The following is a 20928-nucleotide window of genomic DNA, read 5'->3' on the forward strand; positions in this document are numbered from 1 at the left end:
ATGAGTGGGAGAGATGCATCCATATGTGTTTTCAAAGGAATGGCAACCATGTAGAGTATGTTTTGTGAATAAAGTGACAGATTGTTAAAAAAGTGACCATTTTCCCTATGTAATCACCTTGTACAGAAGCAAATGATCTAATATACGATAAAATGTCAGTAAATTGCATTCTGCTGAAATAAATTTTTTTGTCAATTTATTTTAGCATGTAATTTTTTCTTTGTTGGTGGCTCTGAAAATAATGGTATCTAACAGTTGATGGCATCTTAGAATCAATGAAAGTATTTAAACTTATTATTTTTTAAAATTATATATTTATTTCATTATAAAGGGTGTACGGTATCTTTTTGATTTTGTGATGATCTATAATTAATGTTTATTTAGTACCTCCATATAAAGAATAAAATTATTATATATATATAATTAATGTGTGGTTTGTAGAATTAATAAGGTATCTGTGGAAATGAAAAGTACACAAGGTGTCAGAACTAAGAGAAGTTTAAGGGATAGTAGAAAGTGGAAGTGAAGTAGTGGTTAAACAGTCAAAAAATTAGAAAAACCTAGTGCAAAAATGAACTGGGACTGAGGAAAAAAAAAATAATAAGTAAATAAATTTTTTTATTTACTTATTATTTTTGGATGGTTACTAAAGATGGTGAGGTTCTGCACAAGGTGATAACGGGAAATGGACATGACTTCATCATTTCGACTCAGAGAGTAAGCAACAAAGCTCTCTCTCTGGAAGTCTACATCATTGCCAACACTGAAAAAAGGAAAAGTTGTGGCTTCTGTGGGAAAGGTTATGGTCCTCTTTTTTTTTTTTGTCATTAAAGGAATGGTTTACCAGCATATTACACCATTTCACACTACAGAACTGTATTGTGCACTTTGTAGAATCACATTAATCGCAAATGACCACAGCTACACATAGGTGGGTGGATGCTGCATCACAACAATGTAAGACCTCACATTGTGCAGATATGTTTTTTAATTTGCCCTATAGCCCTGACCTTGCACCCTGTGATTTTTTTTTTATTTCCAAAGTTAAAGAAGGAGCTGCAAGGAAAGTGTTTCCAGCCATCAGAAGAAGTTGTAAAACATTGGAGGCAATTCTCAAATGTATGTCAAAAAATTTCTTCCACCACATTTTTGAAGAATGGCAGGAACATTGGAGTAAGTGCATTTCATCAAATGGGGACTATTTGATGAAATGCATTTACTCATATGGGGATATGAATGATGAAAGATATGGGGATGAAAAATATGAATGATGAAAGATATGGGGATTCATATCCCCATCATTCATATAGTCCCCATCAAATGGGGACTATATGAATGATTAATAAAGGTATGTTGTAAAAAAAATTTCAGTCATTCTTTATTAAACAGTCCTCATAATAGTGTTTTTCCGCTGTTCATATGCCTTAACATTTGGCTCTAGATTATTTCATTATTATAAAATTTGATGGTATAAAACGGAGCTACAATGCTTTATTTGTTCTATATTGTATTTCAATATTTGTAGAAGAATAAAAGAAATTTACCTCAATATGGTACGTAGAACACTTCTGTATGACACTCTCCAGAAATTAAAATAAATAAAAAATTAACGCAAAATGATTACAGTAATAAAATCAGTTAAAAACAATTAAAAAATTTAAAACGTTTAACATAAATTTTGCAAAAATGACTTTCCTTCCTGAATCTGACAGTGCTTTTCGACCAATATGTCTTGATCACAGGAATGGAAATTACGGAGTATGTGTGAGCCTGGATCTTAAATAGCGAGATTATTTCTCTTCATGCATGCACGTAAATGACCACGAATTGGAGATTAGATATGTATGGCAAACATTAATAGAATTCACATGTGATTTAATTTTGATGGTTTCTGCAATTAATAGTCTAGTATAATTATGTTGGACACTTAAGTATTTTGGCCTCGTTGAACAAATATGTGTGGTTTTCATTAATGGCATGAAAGACCAATTCTGACACTGTTGAATGAGAAGCATGGACTGAGGATGCATGCTATTTTACTCTCACATCCAGTGTACACTGTGTCGAGCCCTGAGAAGACGAGTTGCAATCATTGCAAGAAATGTTGTATATCAGGTTCATTTGTATTGCAAAAGGACTGAATGCTTGTTCAGTATAGCGTGTAATTTCCATATTGGTCTGGCCAGAATTTTAAATTCAGTATCTTTAAAGAATCTGTTAAGTTGTTTGTGCCACTGTTCAATGTATGGGACAAGAATAAAGTATTTTTTGATGTTACTATCGTTGGTTGGTGTAGTTTTTTTGTATCCTATCCTTAGCTTGTACCCTAATTCAGTTTATTGTAGCAAGGCGGTAACCCAGTGGTTTTCAACTGGGGTGCCGCAACAACATTCCAGGGGTGTCATGTTATGTGGGTTTAAGTTATTTAAACTTATTATTTTTTAAAATTATATTTTTATTTCATTATAAAAGGTGTACTGTATCTTTTTGATTTTGTGATGATCTATAATTGATGTTTATTTAGTACCTCCTTATAAAGAATAAAATTATTATATATACAGTGAAACTTCCCTTTAACGGACAGCCAGGGGGAACGAAAATGTGTCCGTTAGAGAGAAGTGTCCGCTAACAAGAAGTCTGAGGGAGAAAAAAAAAAAAGAAAGAAAGAAAAATCGTTAAACGTTTAATGTAAAATGAAATTAAAATATATACAGATTTTGAACAATATTTTTGTAAATAATATACAATTACATACACAAGAGATAAAGAAAAATCGTTAAATGTTTAATGTAAAATTAAATTAAATTATATACAGATTTTGCGCAATATTTTTGTAAATAATATACATACAATTGTGCTATGCATATTATGACTTTATCTTAAGAAAAATACATACAGTAATCACTTATTTTCTTCTGCACCTTCTTCCGGCTGATAATTTTGTTTTCAACATTTGTTTGGAGTGAAGAAACCATTGAAAGTCCTTCAGTATCTTTACAAAACAGTTCACGACAGTTTGTTTTCTAATTGCATTTACTGAAGAGGAAATCCATTGAATCGCATCTAGGATGCTGATTTTCTTTGCAAGGTCACTCGCACATGTTACATCGTTCATGTTTGCAATGAAGATGTCTTAAAACACGTTTTCTGTAGTGAAGTTTAAAATTTTTTATTATCCCTTGATCCAAGGGCTGACACTGCAGATGTGTTTGGTGGCAGAAAAACGATTTGAATGTTGGACAATTCAATGTGCGGGTGAGATGCAGCATTATCCATGAAAAGAATAATTTTTCTGTTTTGACGAATCATGTTTTGGTTAAAGTGACTTATCCATTCGCTCATGATATCTCGTGTCATCCACGCTTTTTTATTAGACTTCCAGTCAACATTCAAAAGATTCAACTTTATGCCCTTGAAACAACGAGGATTTTGTGGTTTTCCTATAACAAGAGGTTGTTCAAAGTCTCCCAGCATATTTGTACAAAATAGTACAGTCAAGCGTTCCTTAGAAATTTTTCCGCCCTGGCACTTTTCGTTTTTAAGACTCATTGTTTTTTCAGGAAGAGCTTTAAAAAAACAACCCTGTTTCGTCACAGTTGTAAATATCCTTAGCTTCAAAATCACGACATAAATCTTCCAATTTGACGGCATCAACAGATCCACCTTCACCACTTACGGTTTTCCAAGAAATTTTATGCCGAGTTTTGAACTTGTCTAGCCATCCCACAGAAGCTTTGAACTCATTTACTCCCATAGATTTCGCAACCTCCAAAGCCTTTTCCCTAATAATAGGCCCATTAATGGGAATTTGTTTAGCACGTGCGCAACAAATTTGAAGTCCAACAATTTTCGGGAATGATTTTTGAACCTGATCATTTCCGTGTTGCCAAAATTGTTTGAGCAGTTCATTTTTTTCTTTAGGATGTCGCTTATCTGCGTCTTCCCGATTTTGAATTCTGCAGCGAGATTGCGAACACTATTTTTTTGCCGATCATACGCATTAATGAGTTCGACTTTATCTTTTAAAGTTAAATGTTTACGAGAAGACATTGTGCACTTCACACGACACTGAACAAAACTGAAAACTGAAACTGAAAAGACGAAAGGCCGACCATATCCCCCCCCTGCACACACCTAATTCATCAGAAGTTTTACACGTGCCTTAAAATTCTTGAAAAAGGGTTTAGAACCGCGACGTAAACCTTGATAAAATTCAGAGAATTGGAAATAGAAAACACACGATTGAAGCAATACGTGGAAGAAACGTTCCTAGAAAAAGGGCCGTGAGCTCGCCCGCTGTCCGTTATGGGGAGATCAAATTAAGTGCTAATCTAAACGAAACAGTGCAGATTGCCTGTCCGCGTCCGTTACAGAGAATGTCCGCTAGACAGAAGCTGCAAACACGTTAAAACCAATGGAGGTGAGTTGGGGAATTTGAAAATGTCCGTTGTAGAGAGATGTCCGTTAACGAGAGGTGTCCGTTAGGAGAAGTTTCACTGTATATATAACTGTAATATTATGTTACAATAAAAAGAAATGGAAGTATGCCAGTAGTGTGGCAAACCAGTAGAGCGAAGAATTTAAGAATTTAACATGCAAAAGTAAGGTTATTATGTTATAATAAAAAGAAATGGAAGTATGCCAGTAGCATGGCAAACCAGTAGAGCAAAGAATTTAACATGCAGAAGTAAAGTTAGAGTAACCTTACTTTTGCATGTTAAATTCTTCGCTCTACTGGTTTGCCACGCTACACTGGCATACTTCCATTTCTTTTTATTGTAACATAATATTACAGTTATATACAAGCAACATGCAACATGTGGTTTTTGCATTTTTGCTACCACTGACGTCTGCTATACTATTCTTTTTTATTTTCACTTATTTTTACTCTTATTTCTGTGGAAAAGTTCCACTTTTCCACAAAAAGTGGAACATTACGAAGTCCAAATTCAATATCTGTTACGTTCAATTCAATATCTATAGCATATTGAGGTAAATTTCTCTTATTCTTCTACAAATTATTATAAAACAAAAATGTCATAAAACGTTTTAAATTAATGATAACATACACAATGGATGCATTTTTTTTGTTCTTACATCTTGTCTGCAGGAATCTGTTCCTATGAATACTCAAGCTACTGATAGCTGTTGACCTTTGAGTCACTTATTTTGCTTGTTGGAATCAGTTTATAGTTGGGAAATGTCAAGCAATATGAGAAATGCCACATTGCTTCTTTGATGTCTGTTAACCCTTTCGTGGGTATGTACAGAAATCCATATTTTTAAAATGTAGGCTCCATATAGGTTGCACTTTTCTTGTTTTAAGGATAGCCAAAAACCTCTTTGTAGACATGCTGCCATCTATAATTAGCTTTTGCTTTTGGTTTCATAACTGGTCTCTTTCATCTTGAAAACTGAAGTGTGTGTGTGTTGTTGTTGTTGTTTGCATCATATCATTCACTACTGCTTCTGGATGATGTGGGATAATCCAAGCTGAAATTGAAGCACTTCCTTGGAATTTAGATGTGGAAATTAATGATGCTGAAAGCGAAGTCGACATAGTGAATAGTGAAGTACACATAGTGAATACTGGGGAAGAAAAAATGATGATCAGGTAGCAGATGATGATAATCTGAAAAAAGGATGGAAACTTCAAACAGGATTCACACTAATGGAAAGAAGGTATTTTCCTTCTTTCCATTGGCATTCTAAGAACATCATCAAAAGTATTTTTGCTTTTGATGGTGCTCTCAGTGGCATTAGTCTAAATTTTTAAAAACATAATGGATACAAAAATTGTTAGGTATATAGTTAAATAAAAAATTGCTTTTTTAATAGTAAGTTTCAATGATGTTCAGGAAAGGAAAAGTCGAAACAATACAATTGGTATTGTTTCGACTTTTCACTGTACAATTTATGTAGAAATCTATACCGATGAGCCAAAACATTATGACCAGTGAGTCATTATGCAAATTGAAGCAACTGCGGCGTATGTGCGGGTCGGGACACAGTATAAAAAACACCTGATATTGAACTCCGTTAATCAGTGTTTCTCTTGTTCTTCAGATGGGAAAGGCAGCGGACTTAAGCAAGTTTGACAAAGGCCAAATTTTAATGGCTAGACGACTGGGTCAGAGCATATCCGAAATGGCACAGCTGGTGGGATGCTCACTGTCAGCCATAGTTAATACCTACCGAAAGTGGTCCGAGGAGGGAAAACCCACGAACCACCAGCGAGGTGTTGGATGACCACGGCTCATCGATGCTCAAGGTGAGCGAAGGCTCTCCTGGATAGTACATGGCAACAGAATGGCGATGTGGCACAACTCGCCAGTAATTGGAATGCTGGTGATAGGAGCAATGTGTCACAACACACAGTACATCGAACCCTGCTGAAAATGGGGCTGCATAGCCGAGTGCCCATGCTAACCACGGTTCACAAGTGACAGTGCCTACAATGGGCACGCAAGCATCGAAACTGGACCTTGAGTGATTGGAAGAAGGTCATCTGGTCTGATTAATCACATTTCCTGTTGCACCATGTGGAGAGCCGGATATGTGTGCATTGTTTACCTGGGGAATTGATGGCACCTGGATGCACCATGTGACAAAAACAAGTTGGTGGTGGCAATGTCATGCTTTGGGTGATGTTCTGCTGGGAGACCCTGGGTCCAGTCATCCATGTGCCGGGCACTCTGATGTCTACCACCTACTTAAACATTGCTGTTTAGGTACACCCTTTCATGGCAACGGTCTTCCCCTCTGGAAGTGAAGCTATGCCACACTGCCCAGATTGTTTGAGACTGGTTCATGGAACATGAGGAAGACTTCCAGGTATTGCCCTGGCCTCCAAATTCCCCAGACATCAATCCCATTGAGCATCTGTGGTTTATTATTATTATTGTTAGCCATAATGGTGCAAGGAAGCCTGAGGCTTATGCTGCCCAGGCCAAAAAAAAATTCCTGAGTGACCCTGAGAGAGAGAGTGAGAGGGAGTGAAGTAGAAAGGAATCACCAAGAAAGAGAAGAATAATGATATCCAGCTTAGGACCCTGGGTGTGCCAAGCCCATACTCACTAGATGTGAGCCCTTGGGGTGTTGTGTTGGAACAGCAACTCCAATCTGCGGTGTCTCAACCACAGACCTTACAGGAGTTAAAGCATCTGTGGGTTACGTGTTGGTACCAGATACCACAAGACACATTTAGAAATCTTGTAGCGTCCATGTCTTGCCGGGTACGAGCTGTTTTGGCTGCACATGGAGGACCAACATCGTATTAGGTAGGTGGTCATAATGTTTTGGCTCATCGGTGTATACTTTTTACATTTACAGAAATATAATATTTACTTTTTTGCAATAATAATGCTAACCTTAGACTGTTGTGAAAAAAAGACTTATGTAAATCCATGATCACTGGATTTCTAGCCAGTAAATCCAGTGATCATGGTGCCTTTTTCAGAAAAATATTTTCCTAGGATAAAAAGTTTGTATTACTAAAAATTATCTGTCATTATTCATTTGTTTGTTATAAATAAATGGCAAATAACATACAAAGGCATTCACATTATTGGTGAATATTTTAATAGTTTCCAGGAATTAATTTAAATATTGCCCACAGAAGGACACAGCAGAAAGGTTTCACTTATATATTTCAAATTATATAATACCAGTACTTATTGATTATATACATTGGATGGCCACTTTATTAGGTGCACTTGCATAGTAGTGAGTAGGTTTCCCTTTACCTCTCAAAACAGGCTTGAATTCATTATGACATTGACTCAATGGGGTGTCACAAGTGTGCAATGGAGATACATCCATTTTAACTCCAGTTGCTTCTCACAGTTGATACCCATTAGATGGTTGTGGATTGCCATTCTGAAGAGCTTGTTTCCACTTCATCCCACATGTGCTCAATTTGATTATGATCTAGTTACTGGGGAGGCCACCTCATTAGGCCGAATTCACTCTCATCTTTCTAGAACTAGTTCTGTGGAATCCTGGTTTTGATAGTGCATTATCCTATTGGGAGAACCCATTCTTAGATAGATACTGCAACCATATATGTGCCTGGAAACAATATCTAGGTAATCTACAACTCTAGGGGCTCATATCTAGTGAGTATGGGCTTGGCACACCCAGGGTCCTAAGCTGGATATCATCATTCTTCTCTTTCTTGGTGATTCCCCTTCTACTTCTCTCTCTCTCTCTCAGGGTAATTCAGAATTTTTTTTTTTGGCTGGCACAGCATAAGCCTCAGACTTCCTTGCACCATATAGCTAATAATAATAATAATAATAGCATCCAAATGTTGCTCTGCTGGTATAAAGTGGTCATCTGTGCACCACAAAACACTCCTCACACTATCCTATTGGGAGAATCCGCCAACATGCATTGTTGACACCTGGCAAGATGGGCTCATGGACTCATGCTGTTTTCACTATATTCTGGTCCTTCTGTTGGTGTGAAATAGCAAGAACCAGGATTTGTCAGACCAGGCATTTTTCTAATCCTGCACTGTCCAGTGTAGTAATTATACCTTCTGGTTTTTTTGCTGACAGGAGTAGAGTTTGGTTTAGTTGTTGGCTCTGATACCCTATTGGTGACAGACCACTGTTGTAGCTGGGTTGACTTGCAGGGTAACAGAAAAGCTACTGACATAGCCTTTCTACTATTACCCCCCTCAGGTCTTATCAGCCTCCATTGGTATCTTGCATCAACAAGCTGTTTCCAGTCACAGGATTGCTTTTGGCTGGATGTTGGTTATTGAACCAATCTCGATAAACCTGAGATACAGTTGTTTGTGAAAACATCCCATCTGAGTTGCTGTTTCTGAGATACTCATAACATTACATCTTCCACTGATTACCATGCCATGTTCAAAGTTGGTTAAATTTTATCTTGCCCATTCTTGCACTGAATTGCACATATACAGCATCCCTAAATACCTGTCCACTTGTTTTATTTCACATAGTATGAACATGTGATGCTGTTACTGTAATCCCATTCCACGAAAAGTGTAGGCATACCTAATAAACTGGTCACTGAGTGTACAATTGAATTATGTGTACTACTAATTTTTTTTTTAATTGTTATTATATGTGCAGCTTGATCAGATGTCCTTTGGCTTACCAAGCAGAGAGTACTTTCTAAAAGATAGTAGTGAGAGAGAACGACAAGCCTATCTGAGATTAATGATTGAAATAGCTGTTTTGTTGGGAGCAGAAAGAGAATATGCTGAAGAAGAAATGAGCGAAGTTCTTTATTTGGAAACAAGATTAGCTAATGTAAATTTTTACATTAAATTTATTAAATTGTAAATTAATTTTAATTTAATTATGAAAATTAAATGCGGTATGTAATGAAAAACATAGCCAAATTTTCTTAAGAATATACTAAAGTGAGTTTGTCTAACAGCTAAATTTGTGATATCTCATCCATTTTTAATAGTAAAATAAAATATGTGATAAATCCAGTTTAGAGAACAGTTGAATAATTTGATAATTTTTGTAAAATGAAGATGTGCTACAGATTTAAGCAATGGGGAATTCCACAAATAGTCTGATTATCATGTTATTAATTGTACAAAAAAAAAAAAAAAAAAAAAACCTCACTAGGGTGATCTGAGGCTCTCCCCTTTTCAGCCTGCTTTTTTTATACACTTCACAATAATATTAAAGTGTTTGTATCCTTTAAGCTCAATCAGTTTAAATTGTTTGTTTCTTTTTTTTTAACTTGGCCTAATCATATTGTCCTTGTATGTGAAATATCTTCATAGGTGTACAGCTTGATCAAATGTTATTTGGCTTACCAGAAGAGAGTATTTGACACTAAGTTAGATACGTGTGGCCATTAGCACTTGAAGCCATTCTGTAAGATCAACTGAAATGTAGCAGGTCTCCATCCATTTCCTAAAATTCAGTGCTCTGGTGGCCAGCTTTTATCTTTTTAAGATTTTTTATAAAACAATGAATTATATTTAGTGCCATACCTAGATATCTGTAGGCCCCAGGTGTAATATTCATCTGGGAGCCCCTCCTTGCAAAAATTAAAGGTGGAATTTGTAAAATTGAAAAAAAAAAAAAAAAAAAGGAAACACCCAAAAATTATTCATATCATAATTATTTATTTAAACTTCAATGATTAGTACATTATTTATATAAACTTAAAAGTTTTCACATGATTACCTTATGACAGCGTTTCCCAAACTGGGGTCTGTAGACCAGTTCCAGGGAGTCTGCAAAATGTTCAGAAGGTATCAAGTAATATGTGTTTATTTTCTTAAAAAATATACTGATAGAATTGCATTGAACTTTATTATAGAACATTACTTATTTTCGATAAGATTAGTGAATATAATTGTATACATATTTCAAATTATTCATTCTATGTATAGTAAATTGATGATAAATAAAATTATTGTTATGTATCCGTATAAAAATAAGAATAAAGTTTGGTTGTTTCACACATTAAATTTTGAATTTTCTTTTCAGAAAACCCAGTGTTCATACTGTGTTTTCATTTTTTGAAGGGAGTCTGCAAACTTGTTTTCATTTTTGAAGGGGTCCAAATAAATCTCAGCAGTTTGGGAACCATGGCCTTACGATATTTACTTGATATCTGTAACGTCTGATGTTTTTATATCTTTTAGTACACCTTGTTCTATTGGCATAATGGCCAGTCCATTAATTCTTTCTTGGCCAACTGTTGCTCGTGAATATGCTAAGAATAGGAACAGGTGCATGTATACTTGCATATACACCAATGCTATGAGTTTGGTAAATAAATTTGATGAATTTCAGGTATTGCTCAGAACATCAAAGACAGGTATTGTTGGGATATCAGAGACGTATCACACAGATATAAGGAATGCAGAACTGGAATTTGGGGAGTACAATGTTTACAGAAAGGATAGACAGCATAGGAAGGGAGGAGGGGTTATGCTATTAGTTAAGAAACACATAAAATCCAAGTAAACACATGGGTTGTGTTAGGGCAGCTATACTTGTATACTTGCTATACTTGTATAGTGTATGTATACTTGCATGTACACCAATGCTAGGAGTTTGGTAAATAAATTTGATGAATTTGAGGTATTGCTCAAAACATCTAAGGCAGATATTGTGGGGATTTCAGAAATGGTGTCACACATTTATAAGGAATGCAGAACTGGAATTTGGGGAATACAATGTGTATAGAAGGGATAGACAGGACAGGAGAGGAGGAGGGGTTATGCTATTAATTAAGAAACACATAAAATCCAAAGAAGTGAAGCCAGTCGACATTGATGGACAGGGCAGTGTCGAGTCAGTTTGGTGTGACATAAGCATAGGGAAATCAAAATTGAGAGTAGGAGTATGCTATAGGCCTAATGACTCTGATGAGTATAATAAGATACTGTACAGGGAAATAGAGTGGGCCAGTAAATCAGAGAGTCTTATAATGGGGGATTTTAATTTCCCAGATATTGACTGGAATTTGTGGGTTGGTCACTCGCACACTAGCAAGGCTTTTGTGGATTTATTGGATGATTGTTTTCTACATCAGCATGTTCGGGAGGCAACTAGAGGGAGCAATACTCTTGATCTGATTATCAGTAGTGATTTTTCATGCATTAATAATCTGCAGGTAAATGAACCACTAGGTGGCAGTGATCACAATGTGCTGAAGTGGGATTTACTCAAGGAGGTAACTACCATCAGAGGCAAAGAAAAGGGTTTTTGCTTTCTTAAAGGCGACTATGATAGTCTGAGACAGTATTTAAATTCTAATTGGGACCAACTGATGATGTTACCAACAGAAAATTCAAAATGGGCAGCATTCAAAGAAATAATCTTGGAAGCTACTTGGCTTTACATACCAACTAAGAATATTGTTCAAGGTTCAAGCCTAAATGGATGTCAGATGAACTAATGAGAGATATGGCAGAGAAGAAAAATGCATGGGATACATACAAATTAATGGGTGACATGGAAGCCTATGATAGATATAAGTTGGTCTGTAACCAAGTCACAAAGGAGATTAGGCAGGCAAAGGCAGATTATGAGAAATCCTTGGCAAAGGATGCAAAGAAAAACAGAAAAGAGTTCTTTACCTATTTAAACTCAAGAAAGAAAGGGATAAATCAGATTGGTCCACTGGATATTGATGGTTCAACAGTTGAGGATCCTGCTCAGGTGGCTAACAAACTAAACGAGTATTTTGCATCTACATTCACACATGAGGAGTTATTCAGGAAGGGGAATGTCGTAGGTGAAGTAAACATTGGCAGTGAGCTAGATGATTTTGTAATAACTGAGAGGAAAGTGGTGGAGAAATTGCTGAAGATAAACATAAAAAAGGCACCTGGGGTGGATGGGATCTATCCAGTTATATATTAAAGGAGGCAGCAAACCCTCAGCCATAATTATGATAGCTTCATTGGACTCAGGGGAGGTACCCAGGGACTGGAGATGTGCAAATGTGACCCCAATTCACAAAGGAGGATCAAAGGGCGACACAAGTAATTATAGACCTGTAAATTTAACTTCTGTTGCAGGAAAATTAATGGAGGCACTGGTTAAAAAAGCACTGCAGGATCATCTAGACAAGACTTCAGTTATAGCTCAGATACAGGATGGTTTTGTTAACTGAAAGTCTTGCCTGACCAATTTGATTGGATACTCTGATGTGGTCACAAAGGAACTGGATGCAGGGAATAACTTTGATATCATATATTTGGATCTTAGAAAGGCTTTTGATACTGTTGCACATGGAAGACTGCTGCACAAATTGGAGCAGTGTAGCATTGGAGGCAAATTTATCCCCGGGGGCTCACATCTGGTGAGTATGGGCTTGGCACACCCAGGGTCCTGAGCTGGATATCATCATTCTTCTCTTTCTTGGTGATTCCCTTCTACTTTTGACACTCTCTCTCTCTCTCTCTCTCTCTCTCTCTCTCTCTCTCTCTCTCTCTCTCTCTCTCTCTCTCTCTCTCAGGGTTACTCGGGAACTTTTTTTTTTTTTTTTCCTGGTGCAGCATAAGCCTCAGGCTTCCTTGCATCATATGGATATTAATAATAATAATAATAATAATAATAATTGCTGCTATGGATAAAGGGACGGTTGAGTGGGAGAAGATAGAGCGTGGTAATCAATGGACACTGCTCGTCGTGGACTAATGTTATTAGTGGAGTCCCTCAGGGTTAGTGTTGGATCCATTGTTGTGTTCTGTATTTATAAATGATATTGATGATGGTATATCGAGCTTAATGTCCAAGTCTGTAAACAATACAAAGGTGGGCAGGGTTGTTAAGGACACTACTGACACTATGCTGCTGCAACAGGATCTGGAAAGGTTGAGCAGATGGGCTGAGAGGTGGCAAATGAAGTTTAACATTGAAAAATGTAAAGTACTACATATGGGAAGCAGTAACCCCAGAGTGACGTATCAACTGTGTGGTACTACACTGACAGTGGTAGAGAACGAAAAGGACCTGGTGGTAATTGTGCAGGCAGATATGAAGTTTTCTGAGCAGTGCAGACTGTTTGCTGCTAGAGTAGCTCATGGTGTCTTGTTAATGATATACAGGAATTTTTCTAGCAGGGATAAGGAGGTGTCCCTTGTATAAGGCAATGGTCAGACCACACCTTGAGTACTGTATACAGGTCTGGAGGCCTCATTTTAAGAAGCATGTAGAGCTGTTGGAATGAGTACAGAAAAGGGCAACAAGATTAGTGAATGGAACAAAGGGTTGCTCTTATGAAGAAAGGCTTAAAGTTTGCAAATTACAGTGTCTGGAGACTAGGCACCTGCGAGGTGATCTGATTGAGGTGTATAAAGCCTTGAATGGTTTGAGCATGCCCAATGCTGATGGGATTCTTCCTCTTGCCGAAATAATCACCTGAGATAGCATAAATTCAAATTGAGAAAAGACAGACGTAGGATAGATGTGCGGAAGTTTGCCTTTAGCTAGGAGGTAGTTTGTTGGTGGAAGAAACTTCCATCCTTTGTTGTGGAAGTTGATAGCCTAAATAAATTTAAGGCTGAGCTGGACAGGTATTAAAAATATTTTTAATTCCTTGGCTGGTGTTTGTCTTTAATTATTGCAGTATGGAATTTCCCAGCCCCATAGGCCTGTTTGAAGATATGGACAGGTATTTGGAATGAATGGAGGGGTGAAATGGGAGCTTTTTTTTTTTTTTTTTTTAGCTGATGATGCATAAGCTTGCTTTCTTGCATCATATGCCCTTGAAAACTCCTCTCTCCAGATGCAACCGTAATTGGCAATGTTAATAATATCCAAAGAGAAATGGTGATGTTGGGATATAATTCAATTAATAAAATAATAAATAATTTAACTAACAAATAAATGCTATTAATTCTAAACAACCAGATTTTTTTTCCCTTTTTTTTTTTCCCATTTTTTTTCCCAAACATGTTGCAAAGGTTGGATTTCTTGATGAAACTCTTTGGCATCGATGATGCTGTTGCTCCCATCTTTGCCAGTAAGAATTCCATCAAGGCGTTGACATTTCATTTCTATTGCACTTTCAAATAAATTCATGAAGTTTTCTGATTTTAGAATAAGATGAAAAGCCGAGTATATTTCATTCATCTAATCAAATCTTTCTTGTAAGCTAATGATAGCTTCCTCAATCATTATATTAAAAAATTCTGTTTCAAACCTTTTGGTTGGATCAATAGGGCATTCATCTGAAGAAGTTTCATAAGTAATGGTAAACTCATTCTTTTGTCTAGAAACTCACACTTCTGGTAACGCTGACGGTACTTCCAACTCAGTTTCAATGTCTACAGCTTTATCCATGCACAGTTTAAGGGCGCCTCCATAGCCAGGTGGGCAGGAGCAGCAGTGTGTAGCACATGCTTCTTGATTAGCCCGAGGTTCGAGCCCGTGAACACCAAATACGGAGGATGCGGAAAGGTCAGGGAATGACCACCGCATATCCCCAGAGCAATATGGCCTTAGTTGCTAATGCTCCTAAAAACCAAAACAACAACAAAGCACAGTTTAAGTCCTGTTATTCTAAATTTGTTTGGTTTACTAAGAGTTCCTTCTATCAATATAAGTGCAGTTCATATCAATTGTACTACTTTGCATGGCTTTACTTACTTTATTTATAAAATTCAACGTTTCATACCAAACAATTACACTTATAATAAATTTAAAAGAATTAATTTAAATTTAAAAAAATAATAAATTTTCTGTTTATACTACAGGACAACCACACACTTAGAGGAGTTCATAAGGTAGAGAGAATACAAGAAACTTTCTGTTAACAAACCTTGTATTTCAGACAACAGTTTTGCATCTTTTCCTTTGGCCTGTTCCTTGATTTCATTTAATGCAGTTGTAATATTTCATAACTGATATTGTTACATTCAAAGCAAAGCAAACAGTTTTAAATGTCTTTTTTTTTTTTTTTTGGTAGTTGTTGGCGCATCGGCTTCTGTGGCCATAATGCACTTCCCAAGGTTTTTGCAGTACTTTGATCCAAACCCGAGGCGGGATTCGAACCCGCGACCTTTGGGTTGCCAGGCAGGCACTTTACCCACCTAGCTAGCCCGGTCGGCGTTTTAAATGTGAATCTGCATTATTGTGGGTTTTTGTTGCATTAACACTAGGTTTAAATAATAAAAATTGGGAAAAATTAATTTCTTTTAACATCTGATTATAAAATAAATATATTTACTGCAATATAAATAAGGCAATATTGAATATTTTTTTATAATTAAAGTATTATATTAAGAAACAATCATTTTTTATATTTAAAAAACTTAAAATAATGGAATTTTGGCCCCCTACATTCCTGGGCCCTTGGAGGCTACTCGGTCTGCCCATACCTAGGTACGACACTGATTATATTAGTTAATAATTTTTAAAGATGAACATTATTCAATCACAAAAATCGGCAGTCCTGGAGATCCAACCACTGATATCACTACAGAAACATGCATACTGAAAAATAATAACTATTTTTCAGTATGCCATAGAATACTAGTACACCTTTCCAGTTTGTTTTTCAAGCCTATGGTAATATTAATATGAAGCTAATGTAGCCAGTTATAATGGAGGTCTTTATTCAGAACTCAGTCTCCCTTTGAGATTGACTTCTTAAATGTAAATCTCATTACATTTTTATTTATGATCAGATTTGGATAGCCTTCTTCACTTGTCTTTTTGTCTCTGTGAGTGTGTGCCTTTTGTCCATCTTTCTTATGGCTTGGTAGATTGGCACTGTGTTTTTCTGCAAGTAATCACCGTCTTCTGTTGTTCAACAGGGTCTGTCAAGCTTTTCCCTCCTTCTTTCTGAGCTATGTTTAGTCTCTCAATGGCCAACTTTGGGTGGTGTTGGTAGCTGTTTTTCTTCATTATCCTGGTTGATCTCATACTCTCCTCCAGCTTGGTGTTGGTCCAGTCTATGATTCCAAAGGAGATTGCTAGTGCTGGGACTGTGTAGGTATTTCTGACTATGTTCTCACCATTCAGCTTTGCTTTTAGCAGGCTCCTCAATCTCTGATGGCAGTTCTCAGTTAGGCAGGTCTTAATCTCCTTGTGTTCTGATGGTTGAGCCTGCATCATCCCCAGATATTTGTAAGTCTCTCTCTTTGTCACGGCTTCAATCTCTTCACTGGTCTTCATCTGGTAGTTTCAGCTGACTGGATTTCCCTGTTGAAATACATGGGTCTTGCATTTGTCTAGGCCAAATTGCATCCTGATATCAGTGTTTAACTCTTTGGTGATCTGGAGTAGCTGTTGGAGTTGATTCTCAGTTGCCACATAGAATTTGATATCATGCATGAACATGAGTTGAGTTGAGAGAGGGTGTATAGTTTTTTCCTCCATTCTTTTAGGGAGAAATAATCTATACACCCTGCTGTTGTTTGAGCATGATGGACAGTGTGTTGAGTGCTAGACAGAGCCATAGTGGACTCAGGGCAACTTCCTGAAAGATTCCTCTTCTGATGGGGATTGGTATAGTTGCATTCTCGACTTTGATGGTAGGCCTCCATTTTGCTTTGGTTGCTTCTAGGAAATTATTATTTTTAAAGAAAGGGTCTGGAATGCAGAATCAGTGCATGCTGACAGAAAGATAGAAAAGTTTCATGGGGTTTGATTTTTCAAGTTGGGTGGTTGTAAACTCTTAAATAGAACATATGAAAGATAATTTATACTTATTTAATTCAGCTTCCTAAAGTTCTTCCTAAACTTTTAAAGCTGTTTATCTCAATTTGAACTTTAGCTAATGAAAGTTTAAAGTTAAGAATTTTGAAATTCTTTTTCTGTCAAAAATGATAATTAATAAGTAAATTTTTTTTTGCTCATATTAAAATTCATTCATTAATTTCCAGATTCTTCCTCTCTTGCTTGCATTCTAATTTAATTAGCCAAATCAAAAACTGCTAAACATATTACTAAGAGTAATGATTATTACAATATATACTAAAATTCTGATGAAATGTTTGTTTGTCTAGGCTTCAATGCCAGAGGCTGATCGACATGATACAGGAGCTATTTATAATAAAATGTCACTACGAGAGCTCTCAGAAACAGTTCCAGAAGTGAGTAGAAATTCTTTAATCTCATACCAGTAGGTACACCATTTCAGATAACAAAGTACAGGTTGCCACTCAAGTGTTTTGAACGGAACATGGCATGAAAAAATTTTTACATACTGAATGTGATTGTTAAGTTAATTATTTTAATTTTAAATTACATATTTTCTGTTTATTTTATTTATTTATTTTTATTTTTCCAATCAGTTGAGGCACCAGACCTAATAACACAGCAGCTCATTACAATTTCTCTATACCTGTAGGTGTGTATATGAATCTAGAGAACATGCAGAGCAACCAACAAACAGTCCTTCCATTTTCCCCCACTCTGCCCAGTAGGATTTCCTAGTGGACTGAGTGGGGGAAGATGAAGGGACTGTATTACTTTTTGTAAAGTCTGCATACAGTAGTGGTATTTTTTCCAACAGACCAGGAAGAATATGTCCAAAAAACTTTCTATAAATTTTTTGGACATATTCTTACCATTTAATCTTCTTTCAAAATTTATACACTAATGGTGTAGTTATCGAGCCGCCTCCGTAGCCAGGTGGGAAGGAGCAGCAGTGTGTAGCACACGCTTCTTGATTAGACCGGGGTTCGACCCCGTCACCACCAAATACGGAGGATGCGGAAAGGTCAGGGAATGACCACCGCATATCCCGGAGCAATATGGCCTTAGTTGCTAATGTTCCTAAAAAAACCAAATAACAAGTGTAGTTATCAATGTTGTCACAGCAAAAATATTTATTGTCCAAGGATATTATGTTGTTATGGTTCTCATACATCTTGAAATTTTCGCATTTCAGTGCTGCATGTTATTAACAAATATGTGCTTATTGTACATTATGCTATTCACACGTCCATCATTGGTTAGCTACATTTTCCCAAAAAAAAAAAAAAAAAATGCAAAGCACACACACACACACAGTATGTAGGATTTTTCTAACCAGCTGTTGAAGAAGATGCAGAAATGAATCATCTTCCATTTTTGTACTTCTGCCATGGCACTAATGGCTATGACTGCTGTTCTTTCACACTGTGTGAAAAAGAACTGGATTCAGTCACTATCTGGACAAGAACATTAGCATTAGTAGAGGCATATGATGCAAGAAAGCAAGCTTTTTTAGCATTAACCAAAAAAAAAAATTCCAGTTTCATCAATCCATTCACTCCAAAAGTTTGTCAAGTTCAGCCTTAAATTTATTTAACCTGTCAACTTCCACAACGACAGATGGAAGTTTGTTCCAGCAAAGATGTGCGGAAATATTCCTGGAACAGTCATATTTCCGCACATCTATTCTACAATCGTTTGTCCTCAATTTGAATTTATACCCCCTCAGGTGTGGAATCTGAGCAAGAGGAATAATCCCATCAGCATCAAGCTTGCTCAAACCATTCAAGGCCTTATACACCTCAATCAGATCACCTTGCAGGTGCCTAGTCTCCAAACACTGCAATTTGCAGAACTTAAGCCTATCTTTGTAACAGCAACCCTTTGTTCCACTCACAAATCTCGTTGCCCTTCTCTGTACTCATTCTAATAGCTCAACATCCTTCCTAAAATGAGGCCTCCAGACTTGTATGCAGTACTCAAGGTGTGGCCTGACCATTGCCTTATGGAATGGGATAATCACCTCCATCTCTGCTAGCAAAGTTCCTATATGTCATTGACAAGACCTCATGAGCTACTCTTGCAGCCAGGTGCCTCCATAGGGAAGGAGCAGCAGTGTGTAGCACACGCTTCTTGATTAGACCGGGGTTCGAGCCCGTCACCACCAAATACGGAGGATGCAGAAAGGTCAGGGAATGACCACCGCATATCCCGGAACAATATGGCCTTAGTTGATAATGCTCCTAAAAACCAAATAACAAACAAACTCTTGCAGCCTGTCTGCACTGCTCAGAAAACTTCATATCTGACTGTACAATAGGTCTTTTTCATTCTACACTACCCTGAGTGTAGTATTGCACAGTTGGTATGTTACTCTGGCTTTACTGCTACCTATATGCAGTACTTTGCATTTGTCAATGTTAATTTGTGGCCTGTGTTTTTTTAAATTGTAGCAAAGTTAGTTTCGAGTGAGCATTTCAGAGTTCCTTTCACAGAAACTATACAACCATAGAGTACATGGAATTTTGCAGACTGATATTCTGATGTTTCATGATCTTAGCTAATTTTGTGCTTATAAAATAACCAAAACAAACTTTTCTTTTTTTGTAATATCCATTTAAAAAATTATAAAATCTATTTCAAAAAGTGTGAACCGATTAATAATCAGTTCACACTTTTCGAATGGATTTTACTGTACAAAACTGAACTGGTTAATATTCAGTTCAGCTTTGGATATATTTTAAGCTAACCTGGGTCCTCTTCCCAATTCCACAAAATAACTATGCAGTAAAGCAGAACTGAAACATGATTCAGTTTTTATGAATTCCAGAGAAGCAATATACAGGTAACCCTCATATAACACGGTAGTTTGGTTCCTACAAAATCTTGTGTAATGTGAAACCGTGTCATACGGGACTAAGGACCACTACAAAAAGGGGCGTTACATTCCAAAAGCTAACAAAAATATGGAATTTTTTTTTTATAACTATTGGAAACTTAATTTTTATAGTAGTAATAACTTAATATTTTAACTTTATTTCTATAATAGTAGTAACTTAAATAGTAATAACTGAACAAACATCTTACCTTACAAACTGTGATACTTATATTTGGGTTAATGTACATTCATTTAATTTTTTCCTCTTCATCAATGCTAAGCACAATCTCTTCTGCAGCATCCAGATTTCATGTACCTTCTGCTCTCTTTAAAAGTCACAAACTGCACTCTTTGAAGTCATAAGTTCAATAGCACATTACCTAACCCAGGGATCGCCCAACAAAATACAGTGGACCCTGCTTTAAATGATACGTGAAAATTGGAAGAATATTTTCCAGTTAAAAAAAATAAAAATAAATTTACACTTACATACATAGCTTAATTAATATGCACTGTAATATGTACATACTATTTGATATTTCTGTTCACTGACTTTTTTTTTTTTTTTTGTAAAATTTAAAACAGTAAAAATTATACTATAATAATTAATGATAGACACCGGCCAGGAATTAAACTAAAAATTTTTAGTAAATTTTTAGTTTAATTCCTGGCTGGTGTCTATCATTAATTATTATAGTATGGAAATTCCCAGCCCCATAGGCCTGTTTCAAGATATAGTAAAAATTATAAGCAATTAACAACAAAGAACATGGCACACACAAGTGAGATGTGGAGTAATGAGTTTCTGAAAATTTTTTTTTTTTTATATGATTGAATATTTCATGAAAGGGGAAACATTTCACCATAATAATGTGAAAACCC

General features: G+C 36.3%; 1 protein-coding gene across 4 annotated transcripts in view; it reads left to right on the plus strand.

Moving 5' to 3' along the window:
* The window catches only part of LOC150079297 (neprilysin-1-like), a 329066-nt gene that overhangs the window by 120835 nt on the left and 187303 nt on the right, over positions 1 to 20928 (plus strand). For all 4 annotated transcript variants that reach the window (XM_090384129.1, XM_090384131.1, XM_090384130.1 and 1 more), the window contains exons 7-8: positions 9108 to 9287; positions 17477 to 17563. In XM_090384129.1, coding sequence (XP_090240255.1) covers positions 9108 to 9287; positions 17477 to 17563 — 267 coding nt within the window. The remainder of the gene's footprint in view (positions 1 to 9107; positions 9288 to 17476; positions 17564 to 20928) is intronic.

The sequence above is a fragment of the Mastigoproctus giganteus genome, chromosome 10 (genome assembly GCF_048544385.1).
Source record: "Mastigoproctus giganteus isolate SK-2022 chromosome 10, ASM4854438v1, whole genome shotgun sequence".
Classification (NCBI taxonomy): Eukaryota; Metazoa; Arthropoda; class Arachnida; order Uropygi; family Thelyphonidae; genus Mastigoproctus; species Mastigoproctus giganteus.